The following is a 20652-nucleotide window of genomic DNA, read 5'->3' on the forward strand; positions in this document are numbered from 1 at the left end:
GAACATACAAGCCTAAAGCAGCTTGACAGTTACATTACTAACTTAGTATTTTAAGATCAAAATATTGCAATAGAAATAATAACTGGCAGTTACCTATAATCCTTACCTCTGTTGACCTGAAGGTAGCATTAACTCGGACCATAGCTCCTGGCTTTAAGACATTGCTCTGATGCAGCCGCAAGCAGATCAGATCCGTTGCGGCATTGGACGGCGCACAAACCAGGATTCGGCTGTCTGCTAGAGTATAGTGTATCTAGAGTGGAGATGAGGGACATAAGAGAGAGGTTATGTAAGGATGTAGAAACAGCTCAAACACACCCACTTTATTTCGCTGAACACAGAATCCAGAAGAGTTTTGCATACTCATTGTATTCACCCACACTTTTGCAGTTCAAGATTACAACCCTAATTTTGACAGTCAGGGCCAGCCAGTTTGAGTGTACTAACTGCAGCATTAATTCATGGTTATCATATTAATGTATATCTGTACTTCATTAACAGATTACATACACATTGGATACAGTTCACTAAAGCTTTAGAGACAAAGACAAGACGACTTGAAAATAAGCCGTGTCAAGCTACGGAGTCACAGAAAGCAATCTGAGAATATTTTGACAATTCTTTGGGAAAAAAATGTGGTGGTTCTTACAGAATTACTCTAAGTGTTCCAACATGAAAAAGATTAGAGATGACTGATTTGTTATCCACCATTACCTGTAAAATAGATTCAATTACTGTTAATGTTTTTCCAGTTCCTGGTGGTCCAAAGAGAATATAAGGCGTTGGACGACATTCGCCACTCAGTATCCTTTTCACTGCCAGTTTCTGTTCCTCATTCAGCATAGGATTGAAAAATTCAACACCTTTCTGTTTAACTGGCACAGCTTCATCAACTAGAATCAAGATAAGCATGTATTAAAACTCCACATAAATATTTTTAACATGTTAAATGAATTCCAATTCACATCATACTTAAAATTAGTTTTCCTTATATGGTAACAACTAATAAATTTCTCAAAAATTCTGATTTCATGGTGTAGCATATAGAAAAGAAGCCATTAAAACTTCAGACATATATTGAATTTTTAATAAAACTGCAGGCCAGAAAAGGACTATGATTATGTAACTAAAGTATCTGCAAAAACTTTGTTCTGTAAACTTAGCAGCAAGCTCACTTTTTTGTCCTAGAATAGCAAAATTACAGTAGCTTTTAGTAACTGGTACTTAAGGGATTGTACCAGGACTAGATGAGAGGTAGAAAGTCATGACTATTGATTTTTTTCATTAATCCTGTCTGAATTAGTCTAGGTTTAGTTTTCCTGAGCAGATTCTTATTAACAATTGCACAGAAGTGTACTCTAGGCAACCCATTGCTAAAAAGTAGTAAATTTACTCTCTCTGGCAATTAAGTACACTGTTATTTAACATGTCACTTGCCAGAAAAGCACAGGAATCATCTGGGCTTGTCAGAAAACTTTTCCAGAGTAGCTATCCCAATGATGAGACACAGCATCCCAGTAACAAGTTGGAAGCTTTGAACACGACCAAATATTTTACAATAAATGAACCTCATGAATTATCACTTCCCTGTCAAAATTTATCACAAGATGTTTGCTGCCCCCTCCCCTGGCAGCATTCAAGGCCAGGTTGGATGGGGCTTTGGGCAACCTGGTCTAGTGGAAGGTGTCCCTGCCAATGGCAGAGGGGTTGGAACTAGATGATCCTTGAGGTCCCTTCCAACCCTTCCAACTTTCTACAATTCACATTTTCTGGATGTATCTTAGGATGAAGTAAAGCACCTTTTGTGAATTGAAGATTTTTAATCAACCCACAAAGACTCTAATTAAACTTCCTGCTAGTGCTGTTCTAGAATTTAAAGACATGACACACAGACACCTAGAAGGTATTCTACTCAGCCCTGGTTCACGTGAAGTAGCCACAATCCCAGACTATCTATACTTGACTCTGCAGCACTGAAGCATACCACGTTGGCCTGTTAGTGCAGCTACTCTCATCGCAACTCTTCCGTTCATCTCCTTTGACGGCAGGCACTGTGCTTGCTTGTCCTGCAGGTTTTGGACCTGAGAAGTGAATAAATGCATTTAATACCTTAGGAGGACACACAACTATCTTCACTGACACTTTTGAAGTCGATAGGTTTTAATTATTCCCACTATTCCCATTATCTCATTCAATAGAGTATCAACTGTGAAGACAGAAAGTCTAGGAGGAGACAGTGCCAGGAATTTCCACCTTAAACTCAAGACTTCTAAAAGTTTGGTTTGCATTAACATTAAACATTCATTTCACAAATACTGTGTGGGCTGAGGTGAGGATTTTGAAGGCATGGGTGAGTATCTTGCTGCCTTCCACAAAAGCTAACATTCACACTCCATACCACTAAGCAAGACTGCAGTCTGAAAGAGGCGTCAAGTGGGCGAAAATGGCTTCTAGGGAACATGATGCTTGCAAGGCTCTGGACCAAATGCCTTAATCTTAATACTGATCCTAATCCAGCGAATGATGAGAGTTAGAGGGTGATTACTCCTTGTACAGGACAGAGGTATTACATAGATGTTTACTACCTCCCCAGAGTCATGATGTCAGAGAGACCGCAAGGATCATCTAGCCCTTCTGACTACTCCCTTTGCTGCTTACCCACACGGGTACTAGTGATAACATGAATAGAGCAAGAGGAGGATCATATAGCTCTGGGGTAAGCATGAGGGGTGTAGGTGATGTTCTCTACCATCCTTCTAGGCAAACATAAAGGCCCCAGCAGAAGCAGGCATCTTAGAGAACAGCTAGCCGTGCCGCTGCTCTCACCAGCACAGCTCTGAGTCTATGTGCAAGCTCCTTGATTGCATGTTACTAATTGCAAAACTAGAAAAGTGTCTGAGTTGTTACCACAGGAGACTGAACAGCAGCAATATTGTCTGGTGGTCTGTAACAAGTCTCCACCAGAAGGTAACATGGACAACACTTCTGATAAACAACTGGCATCATTGCCCTGATCACAGGCTGTGCAGTCTCTTGTAGATTTTAATCATTCACATACCTGTTGCAATTCACCCAGGAAGCATATAGGATTTCTCAGCTGAGTTGGTGAGAGCTTCCTAACACGAATGGATAACATACTGACCAGAAATAATGCTCTACTAGACTCGCTGCTCATATACAGGAAAGAGCACGTGTCCTTAGACCAGCTTTACTTGCAGGAACTGCAAGAAGCTGAGAAGAATCAGAACTCTGGGACTTCTAGAGCAGACCTCAGCTGCTTAAGAAATAAGCAGGTGAAATCATCTGGGAAGCTACCATGTGGGAAAGATGTGCCCAGGAGAGCTGAAAGTTGTTTGAGAGATCATAAACAAACCATGCCGCTGCACAAGATCACTGGGAGTTTCAACATAAGGCCTGCTTAGTTAATCTTGTAGCTTCTTGATGAATTCATAAAAAGCTTATTACAAACAGGAGCAAGGACAGGCAAAATATAAAAACACTGCCTGGACAGTTAAGACAAAATCAGGAAGGTCAAAGAGGTCAAAGTACAGCTGAAGTGTGGCAAGAACAGAAAACTAGAGGGGATTTGGCAAATGTGGTGGAAGAAAGGTAGCTCAAGGATCATGTAGGCTCACAGATGGGCAAACAAAGACAATTTATTGATGGGTCAGATGGGAAAGAACTTGATGTCCTTTCTGCCTCATGTGCAGGCCTCCAGACTGCTGTGCAAAGCCATAGTATGGAAAGGGACAGGCTGCAGAATGGGAGGACCACACTAAAAACTGCCAAGACACACTGGAGAGCTTAGATGTGATTTGACCTTGTCCATGCTGGTACCACTGAGGACACTACTTTGTATTGTCACAGTAAAAGGAAAAAAAGCCATGACAAGCCAGGGAAAGACCCTCACAGCAGGAAAAAGCTAAGATTTTTAGTTTGGCCGTGAGGAGGAATGTGAGGAGGCAGCCTAATAGTCCACAATGACTTAAACCAGAGTTACAAAAAGGGAAACTCTTCTTTGTAGTCACACATGACATAACAATGGACCACATGCCATTCCATTTGAAGGACAGCTGTACCATAGGTGTCTGCTACCAGTCTGAATGGTATTCAGCATTTTAAGGAACATTTACAAAATAGATACCTTACTTTCCTGCTGGGAACATTGTTTGAGACCATCAGCACCACAGCACTCTGTAGTATTCTGGGCCATGACAGCTTGTGGCGATTGTAGTACAAGCTTTTCTGGAAATAACACTTCAAATTTAGAGAAGAAAGAGAAAGTAGAGAAGTTAGAAAGCAGCACAACACTTTGCATGTTTCACTGATAAATTAGCTTGCTCAGAGTGATCAAAACTCCCTTCATCAGACTTAACGTAGAAGCAGCAAAGACCTGTGTGAAGTTCATACACATCATTCTACTCAGTCATACAGGAAACCAGCACTTTGTAGTAAATTCTGATGAAACACAAAACACTGTCATTTCACTTGCTGTTATTATAACAGTATGATTTCTACAGTTCTTATTGGCTAAAGCAGTTGACAGAAATTTGTTTCTACTCCTCTACCCTGTCATGCCCTGCTGATGAAATCACGCTGATGACACCCACACTAGATTCAGAGGTGTGTTTTTTTTTTTTTTTAAAGAGTTACAGAAAACTCCTCTAAGAACAAATTACAACGCTTGTTTCTCAGTATGCCCCGATGTGAAAGCAATGTAAAAACACAAGACTCCCCACAAACAACTCTAGGCAGCTTAAGTCTACTGAAGTGTACCTTTTTCACCCAGGTAATGAGCTTGCTCAATTGCCAGCTGGCATCGCCTGCTAGTAGTCCTGTTAGCAGAATACAAAAGTGTAGATTAAAGTAAAAAGCTTACATTTCCATGAACTACAAGAGCTACACTACAAGGTATCCAGTATCTTTTACTGTGTACAAGTGCATATAGAAGTAGGGTTTTACATAAAATCACTATACTTTTTTTCAAAGAAGCACCTATTGAGAAATATGATGCAGAAGAGTCAATCATCAGCTTTGCTATGAGTAACAGACACATATGTTCTCTAGCTTTTCAGCGAGAGAGAGATGGGTTGGTGTTTTAGGCTTAGATGGTTTTTCAAGGAAGTCCTCTGCAAAGCTGGTATCAGAGAGATTAAGCAACTCTGCATGGATAATAAAATCTCATGAATAAAAAAAGTGGTTAACAAGCAGCAATCTTTTTTGCATACACTTGCAGTCATACTGGTGTGGGTTTCTCTTTCAAAAAACCAAAGCCAACAAAACAACCACTCACAAAAATCCCCACAAAGACCCCACCTCATCCCTCTCACCATTTCACTGCCTGACACTGGTGCCATCATTTAGACAGTCCTAAGACAAGAATTCTTTGTTCATTGTGATTACAAATGCAGTTTTTCAACCAACTAATGTAGTGGCAAAGATGTGTTGAAGGAAAGAGGTGAAAGAATTAATTAGGTCCTCTTACCTGTATCCACTCAACCAACCAACCAGTTGACAGTCATGCAATTTAAACATTATTTTAATAGAGGAATCATTAAAGACAGATTTGTGGGAACTTATAAGGATACCTGTTATGAACAAATTCCACATCCATTGGTTCCAAGTTGTAAGCCTGTTCAAAGTCTGCATTCAATTGAAGAGTAACATCTTCATCACATATCTGTTGCAAAGATTAAAAGAAGTCAGTTTACTGATGAAGGTTTAGTACTTCAGACACAAAGAAGCACCTCTGAAAGCATTGAACCCCTGCTATCACCCCCCCAAAAGAACACATTTACCTACTATTGCCTATCTAGATTATGGTATGAGTGCTTTCAGAGCAGGTAAAGATAGTAGTCTAGAAAGAATAGGGAAGCCAAGGGCTTCCAAACCAACACAATAAAAATACAAAATTACCACTCAGAATGTAGATAAAACAAATCTGTCTTTCCAAAAGTTAAGTTAAACTAGTCTGTAACTATGAATTGCTATCTTCCCCTTTGAAAACCATGGGCCATGGTATTTTCAACAGGAAGTACACCTTGCTTACCTCACTAACATAGGCAATATACTCTATTATATGCTCGGAGTAGACCTGACTTTTCAGTATCACCTTATCACCTAAGAAAAATTAAAAGGCAACATACTGTTAGAAGGATTAGTAAAACTCTCACTGGAGCACTTGATTTCTTCCTCTTTTGCATGGTTAAACTAGAAGAATTTGCAGAATGCTACACGTTAAATAACTTCAGCAAAGTTACTGTATCCACGAGTGCCTGTTCTGAAGTGTCACATGCAGGTGCATATTACATCTAAAAGGCACCTAACACTGATGGCATTAGACAACACGTCCTGAAAACAGAATCTCAAATAACACAATGCAGCAGATAAAGCTGAATTCAGCTTTAACTGCTTTCACAGCTTTTGCTTTTGATATATCTGTTGTGTTTTAAACTACTGCTACATTGCACTGTTTATTTTTGCTGAAGGCCCCACCAACTTTCATACATGAAAATTCCTAGGTATTGGAACCCACATAGGACAGAAGCAGTGCTGCTTCATACAGCAGCCACTGCAAGATCCACTGACACTGAGGCACAAACAGTGCAGTTCACTTGTCCAGCAGCCTAAGTAAATAGCTTCCTGTTCAGTATGTGAAAGACCTCTTTAAACAAATGAATGAGCAATGGAGTTTGCACTGCACTGAATGTTGATCAACGTGCTCTTTGGTTCTCTACCTCCCATTAATTGCTACCTGGAACCAGGCGAGGTCTGCCTTCTCCCACTCCCGGCACTTCCAGTACCAAGAAGCTGCCACTCCTTTTCAAAGTAACCCCGCTCATGTTGAAGTCTTTCATCTCCATTTCCAGGTGGATGTCTTCAAGCCACAAGAGAGCAGAAAAGTTTGCTTTGTAATTATCTAGATTAAGATGCTGAAAAACAAACCAGGATACATTATCATTGTAACTTCTACAGTAAGGTATAGAACTCACTGCTCTTAATGTTAGCAAAACACCGCTTAAGACAGACTGCATGCACAGCAACTTGGTTGACAATTAAGGCACCTAAATACATGCTTATACACATTAGCTAGTACTTCCCCAGCAGTCAAAGCAGAATTAGTCCTTGGAGCTCACACACAACAGCTGGTCAGCTAAAGAGTTAACCAAGTAAAACAGCAGATTCAAGGTATGAATTCAGGGGCCCTTGACAAACTGAATTCTATGCTCAGCAATCCCAGAAAACAAAAAACCAAAACCAACCAACCAACCAAACCCTCACTAAGTATATTGGGAAGTGATAAGTGAACGAGAGTCATGTCAGTCTTGACCCTGGTTGATGATTATACAATTTATGGTAACCCAAAAGAACCTGAACTTCATTCCCTACAAGTTTAATGAATCTCAGAATCATCAAATCATCCTAGAATGGTTTGGGTTGGAAGTGTCTTTTGAAGATCAACTAAATCCACTCCCCCTGCAATGGTGGTGTCATTTTGCATGGCAAGGTTCTGGTGGAGGAGGGGGGTTGCAGAGGTGGCTTCTGCAAGAAGCAGCCAGAAGCTTCCCCTACGCCCGACAGAGTAAACACCAGACAGGCTCAAGACCAGACTTGCCACTGACCAAGGCCAAGCCCATCAGCGATGGTCAGAGCGCATCTGTGAATCATATTTAAGAGGAAAAAAGCCACACGCTGCTGCTTTTTGCCACCAGAGAAGGGAGTGAGAAGATGTAAGAAACTGTGCAGGCAGCAAGGCCAGGGTCAAACCATCACACACGGGCAAGAACACCCTCCACTAGACCAGGTTGCCAAAAGCCTCATCCAACCTGGTCTAGAACACTGCAAGGGAGGGGGCAGCCACAGCTTCTCTGGGCAGCCTGTGCCAGGGCCTCACCACCCTCACAGTAAACATTCTTTTTCCTAATGCCTAATCTAAACCTACCCTCTTTCCGTTTAAAGCCCTTTTCCTATCACTACACTCCCTGATAAACAGTCCCTCTCCAGCTTTCTTGTAGGCCCCTTCAGGTACCAGAAGGCTGCAGTAAGGTCTCCCTAGAGCCTTCTCTTCTCCAGGCTGAACAGCATCTCACTGAAGAGGTATCATCCAACACTACAAAGCTCTATTTTATACCATGACCGATTGCACTGAATGCTGTTTAGTATATTCTCACTCAAATATAAGGTGAATGAACTATGCTTTCCAGAGCAGATTTAAAACAGTCAGTATCAGACAGAACTTAAGGTCTGGTTAAAAAAAGGTTAAATTTTATAACGAATTTCTGCCATTAACGTCAAACACTACACAGTTTTGCCTTCTTTTTGATAGAGGGTCTCTAATCTGCTACCTTAATGTGATCTCAGTTTTTTGTGAGCTGTTTAAAAAACAGACAGAGACTTTTACATTTTAAAAAAAATAATTATCAGCTCCAGTTTATAAGTCTTTAAAAAGTTGGCGGGGTGTGAGGGGAACATCACCCTGAGCTGCAGCAAAGTTCTACAAGAAATCAGGACAAAGTTTTGGAGCAGTAATCACCGTAATCGTCTTCTTAGACTTCAGTATTGGTGTTTATTTTGTATATATTTTACAATCACCACAGTTACAGGAAGAATTTGAACAAGCCATGTTGAATCAGGTTTGAGATTTTAATTAAAAAAAAAATTTGAACTACCAGAAAATAATAATTATTAAAATAACTTAAGAATTTCTGGGCTTTTTTTGCTTTGAAATAACTGCCAGACTACTATTCTGACACCCCAAAAGCCCTTCCTGATGATTCCTAAAAAGTGAGAGTGAAGAGGAATCTTTGTTCAGCTTCTGTCACAGAAGCAGAGACTAGAATAATACTTCCCACCCACAGTTTACTTCTACTCCCTTTTCAGTTTTTCACATTTACTTTTGTGCTTTTTGGAGTCTGTGACATACTGAAATCCATGGAAGCTATGGGAAACAGACTAAAGTCTACTTGATAACAGTATCATATCATCTCCTGTTATATTAAAGGCTATATTTTTGCTAAATTAAGGTCAGCTTTAACAAACACACTCATGTAAAAGATATTTTCTTATGCAAACCTACACTTGCATACCTCTGCTAGGAGAGGCTGAAAGGCCAGTATGTCTAACTTCTGCTCCACACATTTTCTTAACTCATCTGGGATGGTATAATGCGGGAGAAAGCTTGGCAACTGCTTCCTGCAACCTCTAGAAAAAGAGCATATGACATGTCATTTAGCTTTTTCATAGATGTGAAAACCTGCTAATTAACGTGCTGCACCACCAAGGTTATAAACCCAAACACACACAATGGACTCAATGAGTCCTGCAAGTACCGACTGAGGTGTTTGCTATACTGGGAAGAAAGTGTTCCAGTTACATATTACTGGAACACATCATCTGTCTGCTTTTTCAGTTTAGGGATATTTTTACAACTAAGCAAATACTCCAAGTATAATGGAAGCTTATTTGCAAAAGGAAGAGTTACAAACAAAAGATGAGAAACATTTCTCAGATATAGTTGTTAGCTTCTTAACTCCTTAAGTAATTCTCTTTCATAATACTATTCCTGTTTTTCCATCTTCTTAACAATTTTTACTTGTAGATTACTATGCAACAGTGTTTATCTTGCTTATCATCCCTTCTACAGTAGAAAGAGGTCCTGTTTGACAAATCCACAAAGAAATCAAGCAGTCCATTACTGAAACAACCTCCATCAGTGGTGTCAACAATTACCTTGTTTACCACACACATACACAAACACCTACGCTCTCCCAGTATCAGCATTACAGAACAGACACAGAAATATCAAACACAGCAGTATTAGGCAAGTGTTATTTTTTACTCTAATTTACAGTACCTTCTGTATTTAGGGGCAACCACTGTTGTATACTTTGGCTGAGATTCTGGAGTTATTTTAGGCTTTCTTTGAGAAAATGGTTCCACGGGTGCTGTGATCAGTTCTTCTTCACTTGTTACAGTGGCCTCAACGTAGCGTCCGACAGTAAAATCAGAAAACCCAAGCAGCAGGAGTTCTCTGCTGTACCCAAGGTTTCTTCAAGTAAGCAGAAGTTATGTTTAAACCAACATCTTCACACTTTACTCTCCCCAAGTGTATTTATACAAATAAAATTGTAGATCCTCATTTTGGTAACATGTGAGCTGCTAATTTAGGGTAATTCCAAACACTTAATCCCCACCTTGAGTTCGATCCAGGTATGAAATGAAAGAGAAAAGCAAAATCCTTCTCCTCAACGTACTAGGTACAGAATTAATACTTCTGCAACAAGGAACATCTTGGAATTAACTCTTACTGAAAAGGATTAGCCAAACATTTCCATCAGAGGAACCTGAAGCATACTGTTTCAGTGTTTGCAGTGACAGCTTTGCTCCACCTTGCCTAAGGCTACTCAGAACTAAACCCCAGCTGTAAACACATCAAATGGAGAAAGTAGGAAAATCTTTTCTCTGAAAAAAATACATTTTTTGCATAAGCAGTGCCTGGAAAGTGGCAGAAAGGAAAAGATCAGAAGGAACAGTTTCTTCAGACTGGTTTCAAATTAACTTAAAACAAAAGATCTAATACATACCATCTGTTCTGAAACCCCTCAACAAACTCAGCCCAGCACTACCCTAAGCCCACTTCTCAGCACTAATTACAGGCTTCAACACTATCACTCTGCCTGAAGCAAAGGCATCTCAAAAGGACCCCAGCTTACTTTCTCCATGGTAGGGGTACCCCTTTTTCACACCAGCTAACGCTACCTGCTCTAGTTGAAGCTACTGCCTCGTTTTCTCCTATATACCAGGGTAGGCACTAAACCGTCTGGATTCATGGTCTAAATTTGCAGCCTCTACAAGTCTCTTAAGTGGCCAGCAAGCATTTGGTACCTACATACTGCAGCCTCCCATGTAGCAGTATGTGGATTATTCTGTAGCATTAGAAGATTTTCAGACTTTGTGGCATTTACAGTTCTACAGTGAAATATAAGTTGCCTTTTCTACACATCTTTCTCCACAAAGACAAGTCATACCTGCACCTAAAGCGTCCTCTTGAGGAAAGTTCTATCCATTGCCTCACTGTTTAAAATGGCAACAGCAGCAGTGTGACAGTGTTACTCTGATGAACGAAGCCATTTGACCTTGTTTTTCCTTGTCCAGCTTTTAAGTAATTATCCTAAGAATTGTGGTACACAAGGTTTGTAGAGCTACAGCTGAAGTAACTGAAAAGCACATGAAAGAAGGCTTGCCAGCATGAGGTTCCTACTTGCATTCTGAGAGAGCGGCACAAACCCACTTTTTATTCTTATGAAATCCAGGGAATGGTTTGTACAGCAAAGTATTTGTTTTTCAAGGGTTTTCTAAGATCTGTAAACCATTTCCTCTAAATTACCCCTTCAAGAAAGCAAGCTTTTTCTTTTTTTATTTCAGCATATTTAACCTTCATTTACAGGTTCACAGGACACAGAGGCCTGAGAGTACTACCATTTTCTTTCAACAAAGTCAGAATCAAGCATGAACATACTAACTTCTTAGAAGGTCTAACATAGGTTTTGACATCATTTTCTAATACATACTGGCTTACTTTATTCTTCACTAAAAAGAGAACTATACCCAGAATGAGGTAATTAAGTCAATTTTTATGATTTGTTTCCACTGTTTCAGTCAGAACCAACCAAAAGACATACTTACACAGCTGTGCATACAATCACTATGAATGTTTTTCCACCTGGTGGTATGACAACTTCTCCAGTAATATTGGTATGCTTCATTGGTTGTTTCACATCATCTCTTTGCTCATTTCCTCCACTATGTAGATTTTCATCTTTTACCAAGGAAGAGTTTTCTTTTGTCCTTAGTAAATTTGTATCCTGAGAATTAATTCCTTCTGTAGTAAACAGATAATGAAATCTGTTATCACAACTGCTATTGCTGGCATAAGCAAGTCTTCTCAAACAAGCCTACAGGTCTTCTGAGGAGTTAACACTCAGCAGTCAATAATTCACTGTACCTGGAATGACTCCATCCTTCATAATGGATGTATTATTTGATGACTCACATGCTGTTCCTCCACTGTTGCTATATGAATTAATTGCAGCCTTTGAGAGGTTTTCTTGATTTATTGGAAAAGATGACAGATATGTTTCTGGACTGTCCTCCCATTTTTGAGGAATCTGAAAACTGAACTGCTTGTCTTTTACCCATCCAGCAAATGTGCAACTGATTATGGACTGTGGTACACTCCCTTTATTCCTAGAAGTAGTTACATAATTACGTAATTCAATTCTTCGTTAATATTCTTCAAAACCTTAATTCTATATGAAGTCAAATCCAACTGCCTGTAGCAGGTTAGCTCACCATTATTTCATAACCACTATCAGAAAGACATTGGACTGCTGCTTCTAATTCATGAGGACTAGAGCCTCTCTGCTAAACATTAGTGTTTCTAGGTCATACCAACTACCATATGAAACATACAGAAATACTATGTATAAAAATAGCTATGGTAACTTAAAATTTATCATTGGGAAACTAACTCTGAGGGACGAGCAAATAGAAGGAATTTAGGTGTGAATTCATTTGAGCCTCTATGCCCAGATGTGGGAGACAAAAACACAAAGAGAAACCCCAAACAAAACAAGGAAATAGAAAAACCACCAAAACAAATTTAAAACCCCCCTCAAGGATACACCAACATAGTTCTTTAGCACCTGAGTTTAAAAAACCCAAACATTTATTGTAATCATCATTCCAAAAAGGATTTTATTAGGATTAAAGAGAGATAGGACTGATAAGTCTCAAAGCACTATCTGCAAGATAGATGCTCCATAAAAAGACTGTCCTAAAGACATTAAATTCAATATAGAATTCTCTTTAATTCCATAGTGTTCGGGGATTACTTGAAGACTGTAAGTTACAAGGCTTGACTATTGAGAGGCTGCTGTGTAAAAGTCACATTTCCAGACTATGGGGTGATGGAAAGAAAGCAAGCTTAGAACAGACAGGCTTACTCTATCCAAATGACCATCCTTTTAGATTCCCCTTGTTTCAGAGTTCCAAAATTAGTCATTCTAGATATTTTCAACTCTCCCTTGTCTCTCAGTAAATCTTCGTAAGGCTCATCCAGATTGACTCTATTAGGCTGAGATTGCCTGTAAAAACAATTTTAGCCAGCAAGTTGAAAAACAAATAGACTCAACAACTTTAATATTCACTATACCAAAACACAGTCACAATATTTTGGAAGAATCAGGTGAGAGGGTTCACTTTTTGTCAGCTATTTATACTTAAAAAAAAAAATAGATTACCTTATACTAATTTAGGCAGCGAATTAAAAGCAACAAGCCTTTTGTCAGCAGCACAGTAAGGCAGCATTAAACTTTGAATACAAGACTAAAATGATTAAGAAGCTTGTTGATATTTGCAGAAGAGCTGAATCAAGTAGTGATTGAAGCTGTTCTGGACCTCCTCAGGAGCTGAAGTAAGGCACAGCAAACAACAGCTCCTTAGCGAGAGTCCTGAGTAGCACTGGAGAGAAGAGATAAAATGACTAGAGCAGAAGCGTTTCAACCTGCATCTCTAAGCACTTAATGTCTCCTCCTTACTGCTACAATCTGAAAGCATCAAACTGAAGGAGAAATTACAGAGAAGCTGAAAAGCACCCTTAAAAACTTCTGTCACACATATTAGTGAGGAAAAATTCCTACAAAACCCAAGTCCTTGCATAGACAGCGACCAGAGCTCTAACCTCTTCTCAGCGTCAGCTACCTGCAGAAACCATTTAACCCCCCAACTTTCTATTCTACAATTAAAAATACATTCAGTTAAGGGAGCACAAAAATAACTTGGAAATATTTTCGTAATACTGCCACTATTTACACCTCCTAAGTATTGCCTAGTTAACCTAATATAGTAAAGTAGAAAATGGCTGGAGCTGTTTTTTTATTAGCTACATCAATGTACCAGTAAATCCCAGTAGATGTCTCCCATTACAGCTGAAGCTGCCTCAATTTTTTGATGTGGTAAGAAATACACAACTGAAAAATCAATCCTGTAGTCTACTTTTCTAACTTGGCTTTAGTGACAGTTTTCTGCATAAAATCCATCAAGAAAAATAGCTTCAACTGAAAAAGTCAGTTGTACTGCTGTGCAAAGTGATGTAAACACATCAAGCTTCATCTAGGTACAACTTATTATCTCCAGTGAGAACAGATTATTCCATTCTTCATGACCACTTGGAAGGTATATGTACTGCCTTGAGCAGTCTTGGAAGGTATAGGCACTGCCTGGATATATGTACTTTCCTAGAGATTAAACGAGGCAAATTCTCCCAGACACTATGTTTGAGAGGTATCAGAATGTTCCTTTTGCTCTCCCTTGGACTTTCTCTGGTTGGTCATCAGCTTACCTTTGGCCTGCAGAATCAGACTCAGTAATCCTGCTCAGACCTTGTTCGCCCTGAGAATGACAGATTTTACCAGTAATAATTCTGTTTACATACATTTGGGCAGTACTTGTGTTTTTCAGAGGACAGACAATCTCACAGGACAAAGTGCTGCAGAAATACTACTGACTAGTTGCCCACTCTATATTTGTGTTATCAATTTTTTCACAAAATTTTTCTTCTCCATACTGAACATCAGCTTTTTGCAACCTTTCCTGTGCCCTGTCCAGATCCTTCTCGCAACATGTATACAATCTACAGTGACCACAGAACCCCTCAGTTTGATATTTGCAAGCACAGCTAACTATCCGAATAACAGATTTAGGTATTTCATTTAGGACAGATATCTGAAGAATCAATAGAACTTAAGCAAAATGGATTAAAGAAACATCCATTTTACATCAGTTTTGCTGAGAATGGTTTTCAAACAGTGAAGTCCTCGCTAGAAGAACGCGGATCAGAGGAAACACAAGGTAGGAGCATGAGTGTGTTTGTTTTTTAACAAAACCGTGAAAAATTCCTTCTTTGCCTAGCAAAATCCTTGAGCTCAGCTGCTACTAGTTTTGCTTCTCTAATAAGCACAAGTGCCCCCACCTTTTGGGAAAAACAAGGGCCAAATCACATCACACTCTGACCTTCCCAATGATCAGGCCTTGCAGTCAACTAGTGAAGAACTCACAGTATTCGTCACTTAACAGACACAACAAAATTTAAGCTGTATGATTACATTTCACCTCTAGTTATTAAGAAGTGGGAAGAGAATGAAAGAAAGAGTATTACCCATCCTGGCTGACTGGCACCAAGCAGATTGCTCTCCAAATGTAACAGGACCGATTGCTCTCCACCACTATCGTGTTCACTAGATCGTGTTTACGAGGCGAATAGCCACGTGGAAGTTTCAGTGAATCCAAAGTGAAAAATATACTGTCATCTACTGTACCACTTCTTCCACAGATGCTGGAAATGTGAACCTGCAACAGTTTGTAATTCAGTGTTACTTGATATTATCTGCTTAAGCTTACAGGCATGCTACCATTACATGCTTCTTTCCTGCAGCAGTCAGTACAGCGTTATAAATATAAATAGAGGGGTTGCTTTATCTTCTACTTAAAGATGTGTTACAGAAGATCTACCAACACTGGCAATTGAAAACCACCTTCAAAACCCCTATTCACACAAGGCTCCTCTTGCCAAAACCAACGTGCAGAACATTTACCTTGTCTACTTGCTTATATCTCAAAGGCTTCACAGCAACAGCTTCACTGTTCCATGTTGTTGGGTTAATGAAATATTTGGCTTGCACCCAGTCACCTTCGTAAGGTTCGAAATCTAGGTGAAATAGAACATTTCTCAAGTTCAGTGGCTACCAATGCACTACTTCTGTACAGAACTACTTCTAGTTAAATAAAATGAACAGCTAGAACAATGCATTATTCTAATCCAGCAAGATCAAACTTCTCTTCACAGTTTTTACCCCAGTGGGTTATGAAAAACTATGCAAGAGATGCTGGTGGAAAAACACACACTTGCTTATGTGTAACTTACGCTCACACAACTACACACAAGTTACACTTAGTGAGAAGGACATCTGTTTGTTTTGTTACATGCATGCCATTAGAATTTATCTGGGATGTGGTCTGCAAGTTTATCAGAATATACTTCTATTGCACATACAAAAAAGGAAATAAGAAAGCCCCTACACACACCTTCACAGACGTCTTTCATTGAAAAATAAGTATTCTCATTGATAAAGCCACCGCCCTTACAGAGAGAGGTAATACTGCCAATTAGTGTTTTCTTATTTAGTTCAGAATCCTCACAAGTAGGACTGGAGTCTTCCCAGGAACTCTGGACTGCATCAACCTATTAATACAAAAAGCCCCAACACTGAAACAGCCAGCACCTAGAGTTGCATCAAACACACAGTCCTAAAATAAACACCAGCATTTCAAACTTGTTATTAGACAATTTTATACTTGTAGCTGTTCGTTTTTGTACAAGAAAACCCTGTGAGTAGTGAACTATAAGTAAGTTATCTTTTAAGAGGCCTGCTCTATGCTGCAGCACTGAGAACTTCTAGAACTACATGTGATTTGTCAAATCTCTTGTGCTTCACTTGCTTTAGGTCTGCTTAGAACATCATTATTTCAAGCTGCAAACACATGTTTTTGAGATGTTATTTATAAACACTATATGTATTTCCCCTCAGTCCCTCTCTAATAGTTTGAATTTTAAAAAAGAAACCACCAAAACCTAAAGGGATGCTTCTTATAGACTCTCTGTATCACCACCTCACATGTAAGTTAACTTTCTTCAACAGATAATTATGTTGGAAAGCATGAAGAAAATGTGCAAGGTGTCTCTGCAGTGATTGAATAAATACAAAGGAATGAAATGCCTGTGGGTAACATGTTTCATGAACAGTAGGGTAAGTGCAAGTAAGATCATGAAATTAGCAACTTAATTCAGAAAGCTAAGTGTTTACAAATTCACAACCAGAATAAAGAAACTGATAAAGGAGTAAATTTAAAACTGCAAGTGGATGGAAAAAAAAATTAGCTGTGGCATTTTCACTTCTAAGTGAAGATTAAAAACTCTGAATAAGAAGTATTAGTGTACAATGAGCAAAAATAATAGACTGACAAATGACTCTAACAGTGCTCTCTTTCTTTTGCAGATGAGCATTCATGCGCAGAGGGAAATCAGTCCTCTCACAGCCACACTAGTTAGAAAGACTGAGATGGCAAGTTTTACACTTGTTAAATGTAAAATTAGCTGTTTGAGACCAGCAACATCAATAAAATCTTGGGACCTGAAGTGGGAACCAGAAAACGGGTTATCAAGATGGGGTATAAAACAAGATGGGTCGTCACATAGTTACCAACTGCTTCTATGCTGCTGTCAGTCTCTGAAGCACTGGTCATATTTATGTAGTATCTAGATAGAGAAGAGTGACTTGACTTAGCCTCTCTGATGGGCTACCACTGATATCTAAGAGTCCAGCCTATATAATAAATACAAAGTACAGTAAAGTTGTGACAGTGTATAATCAAGGTAGAAGGAAGCTTACAAATAAAGTGTTAAGCAAGAAAGGTACCGAAATCTCCACTTTTATAACGCTTCAGGACATCAAGTTGTCTGTTTTTTACAACAGGAAGCGAGACTACTTTTTACCTCCACCTCTTACCCTGATGGCTCTCAGGCCTCCTGATGTTTTATCCTTTTCAACAACAGCAGTAACTTCCTGTCCGACAGTCAGCAGCACATGCATTCTAACAGCATCCTTAGTGAAGATTATCATATCATCTATCATCCCATAATCATGGCAAAATCTTGTCACAACTCCATGCACAGTTTCTATTTCCTTGTCACCTACATAAAAACAAATCACTGGTTTACAGAACTATACAACAAGTAACGTATGCTACTAATAGTGCTATCCCTCATATCAAGAAGTTATTCTCTTGTTCAATTAAGAATACCAAGTGGTCAGCTAATTATTTCACACTTAAGTCTTGAACTTTTATGGCAAGTTATGGTTTCAAGCAATTAAGAATGCTAGTTAAATATAAACTATGTTGTAAATTCAGCATTAAGTTGCATTAAAAACCTCCATAAAATAAATCCAGTGGAAAGAAATCCATAAGGATCATCAAGTCCAACTCCCTGTTCCTTGCAGGACTACCTAAAACTAAGCCATATGACTAAGCATATCATCCAGACACTCCTTGAACTCTGACAGGCACGGTAGCATGATCACTTCCCCGGTGAACCCATTCCAGTGATCAACCACCCCCTCAGTGAAAAAAGCCTTTTCCTAATGACTTATCTGAACCTCACTTGATTCAGCTTCATTCAATTTCTCCATGCCCTATCACGGGCCACTGGAGATCACCACCCTCCACTGCAGAATGTGATGAGGTCACCCCTCAGCCTCCTCTGAGCTGAGCTGAACAAACCAACCAACCCTGGCCACTCCTCACAGGGTTTGCCCACAAAGTACTTCACCGCCTCGGTTAAAACAGCAGTACAAGGGAAAGCCCGAAGCATCCACCACCCACAACACTCTTCTTACCACTCCCTCCACACACAGCAACGCTAACTTTTCCTACTCAGGAAACTCTGCAATAAGGTCACTGGTGGGAACACCCCCACAAGGCCTGTAGCCGAACAGCTGCCTTATTTCCCCGGTTTATTTCCTCAAGGGAGCAGGCCCTCACCCCACTCGCGTGAGGGACAAGGCCAACAACACCCCTCAGGCCCGAAGCCGCGCACAAGCCCCGCGCCTAACACCACACACCAATAGGCCCGCCAACCCCTACCTGAGCCCGCCCATCTCTCGTCTTCTCCCTCCTCGCCACCTGCGCCTCTCCAGAAGAAGGAGAGCACCTTAGAGAAGAGGCTGAGCATCGCCAGGGCCGAGCCCACCACAACAGCCCCGCGAGGCCTATTCCTCCAGTCCCCCACCACTTCAAGCCCCCACGCCGCGCCGGCCAATCACGCTGCTCGCTCCTGGTCACGTGAAGGAGCCCGCGCCGCGGGGCGGAGCCAGAGAGGTGCTGCGGGGCTGCGTCAGCGTGGGGCCCGCGCCGCCGCCCGCGTGCTTCGTAGAGTGCCGCTGTGGGGCGTCACGTGACGCCGAGCAGCGGCCCGTTTCCCGCGCTCGCCTCGCGCCTTTTTGCAGGGGCGGCGCGCGCGGCGCAGCCCGCCCGCCCCACCCGCCCACCCAGCCGCGAGGGGGCCGCTCTCCCGCCGCCCGCTCCCGCCGTCAGCCGGCGGCTCTCTGGGCCGCCTCTGGCCCCGGCTCCGAGGGCGACGTTGGTGGGGTCGCGCTGTGTCCTCCCCGCTGCCCGGGCCGCCGGCGCCTCGCCTGGTAGGGCCGGGTGGTGGGACCATTGGCGGCCGCAGTGGCAAAGAGCTCACTCAGACGGAGCAGGTGAGCTGGGCAGCGCGGGGGATGTCTGTAGCCAGTGACCTTTCTAGGATAAGAGGTTCTGGGCTCCCTGGTATAAAACAGACCGGGGGGTCCTGGAGAGAGTCCAGCGGGAGTTGCAAAGGTGATTAGGGACCTGGAGCATCTCCCCTATGAGGAAAGGCTGAGTGAGCTGGGGCTGTTCAGCCTTGAGAAGAGAAGACTAAGTGGGGGTCCTTATTAATGTTTATAAATATCTTAAGTATGGGACACAGGGGGAATTGGCCAGCCCCTTTTCAGTGGTCTGTGGAGACAGGACAAGGGGCAATGGCTGCAAGTTGGAGCACAGGAAGTTCCGCACCAACATGCAGAAGAACTTTTTCACAGTGAGGGTGCCAGAGCCCTGGGACAGGCTGCCCAGGGAGGTGGTGGAGTCTCCTTCTCTGGAGATATTCAAGACCCGTCTGGACGCCTATCTGAGTGATATGATCTAGGGAGCTGCTTTGGCAGGGGGGTTGGACCTGATGATCTCTTGGTATCCTTTCCAACCCGTACAATTCTGTGATTCTGTGAAAAGTGCTGCATGACAGCCTCCATTTTTAGATATGTTACTTTAAAGCGTTTTAAGTAAGATTCCTGTGAAGTATGGGCAGAGATGTGTTGGTTGGCCGAAGTGTGACAGGTGAAACTTTTTCTGGAGGGGGGGAGTAGATACACATGCAAAAATACCCTCAGCCTGCCCTTCTCAGGAATCACACCGCAAGGTAATGGCCTAAGGAGAAAAGACCAGTATTCAGTTGGGATGTCCTTTAAAATGCTAACATGATGTGTTTGTGACATCCATAAACCTGGAAGTATTTTGTATTTTAGTAGCATGCAATAGATAGTATATATATGGATTGAACCTGTTTAAACTCTTCAGATGATGAATCCCATGAAGGACTAAATCCAAAGAGGTCTATGTTAGGCTAGGGGAGCAAGGCATCCCTTTGAAACTGTTGGGCCTGCAGTTTGCTCTTGGTTCAGTACGTGCTCCAAGACACAAGCTGGGAAACAATGGTTGAGGAGTCAGCTCCAGAAACAAAATACTTCAAAAACCTGATTTTCAAAGAGCTGAAAATATTAAACAAGGAATACAGGTAATCAAATAAAATAGCCTAATTAACTATTGTGGGAAAGTATGCGTAGGTGGTGTAGCTAATAAAAACTCCTCACAAAAAGGAAGGCTCGATCAGCAGGGTAGAAATAATTTTCACTGCAGCTTCAGGTGCTGTATTTTTTTTGCATTTAGGTTTGGGAACAC

At 41.1% G+C, this 20652-nt stretch overlaps 1 protein-coding gene across 1 annotated transcript in view; it reads right to left on the reverse strand.

The window, feature by feature from the left end:
• MOV10L1 (Mov10 like RNA helicase 1) overlaps positions 1-18847 on the reverse strand; it is a gene marked incomplete at both ends in the record, with an annotated part of 31434 nt that extends 12587 nt beyond the window's left edge. Inside the window, 14 exons of the mRNA XM_084260540.1 lie at positions 107-253; positions 715-893; positions 4777-4835; positions 5589-5680; positions 6050-6120; positions 6755-6932; positions 9087-9201; positions 9854-10048; positions 13005-13145; positions 15218-15408; positions 15654-15766; positions 16144-16300; positions 17625-17809; positions 18760-18847. Coding sequence (XP_084116666.1) covers positions 107-253; positions 715-893; positions 4777-4835; positions 5589-5680; positions 6050-6120; positions 6755-6932; positions 9087-9201; positions 9854-10048; positions 13005-13145; positions 15218-15408; positions 15654-15766; positions 16144-16300; positions 17625-17809; positions 18760-18847 — 1911 coding nt within the window. The remainder of the gene's footprint in view (positions 1-106; positions 254-714; positions 894-4776; positions 4836-5588; positions 5681-6049; positions 6121-6754; positions 6933-9086; positions 9202-9853; positions 10049-13004; positions 13146-15217; positions 15409-15653; positions 15767-16143; positions 16301-17624; positions 17810-18759) is intronic.
• Positions 18848-20652: the final 1805 nt, after the last annotated feature.

This window comes from Gallinula chloropus (genome assembly GCF_964237585.1).
Source record: "Gallinula chloropus genome assembly, chromosome: 1".
NCBI classification, from domain to species: domain Eukaryota; kingdom Metazoa; phylum Chordata; class Aves; order Gruiformes; family Rallidae; genus Gallinula; species Gallinula chloropus.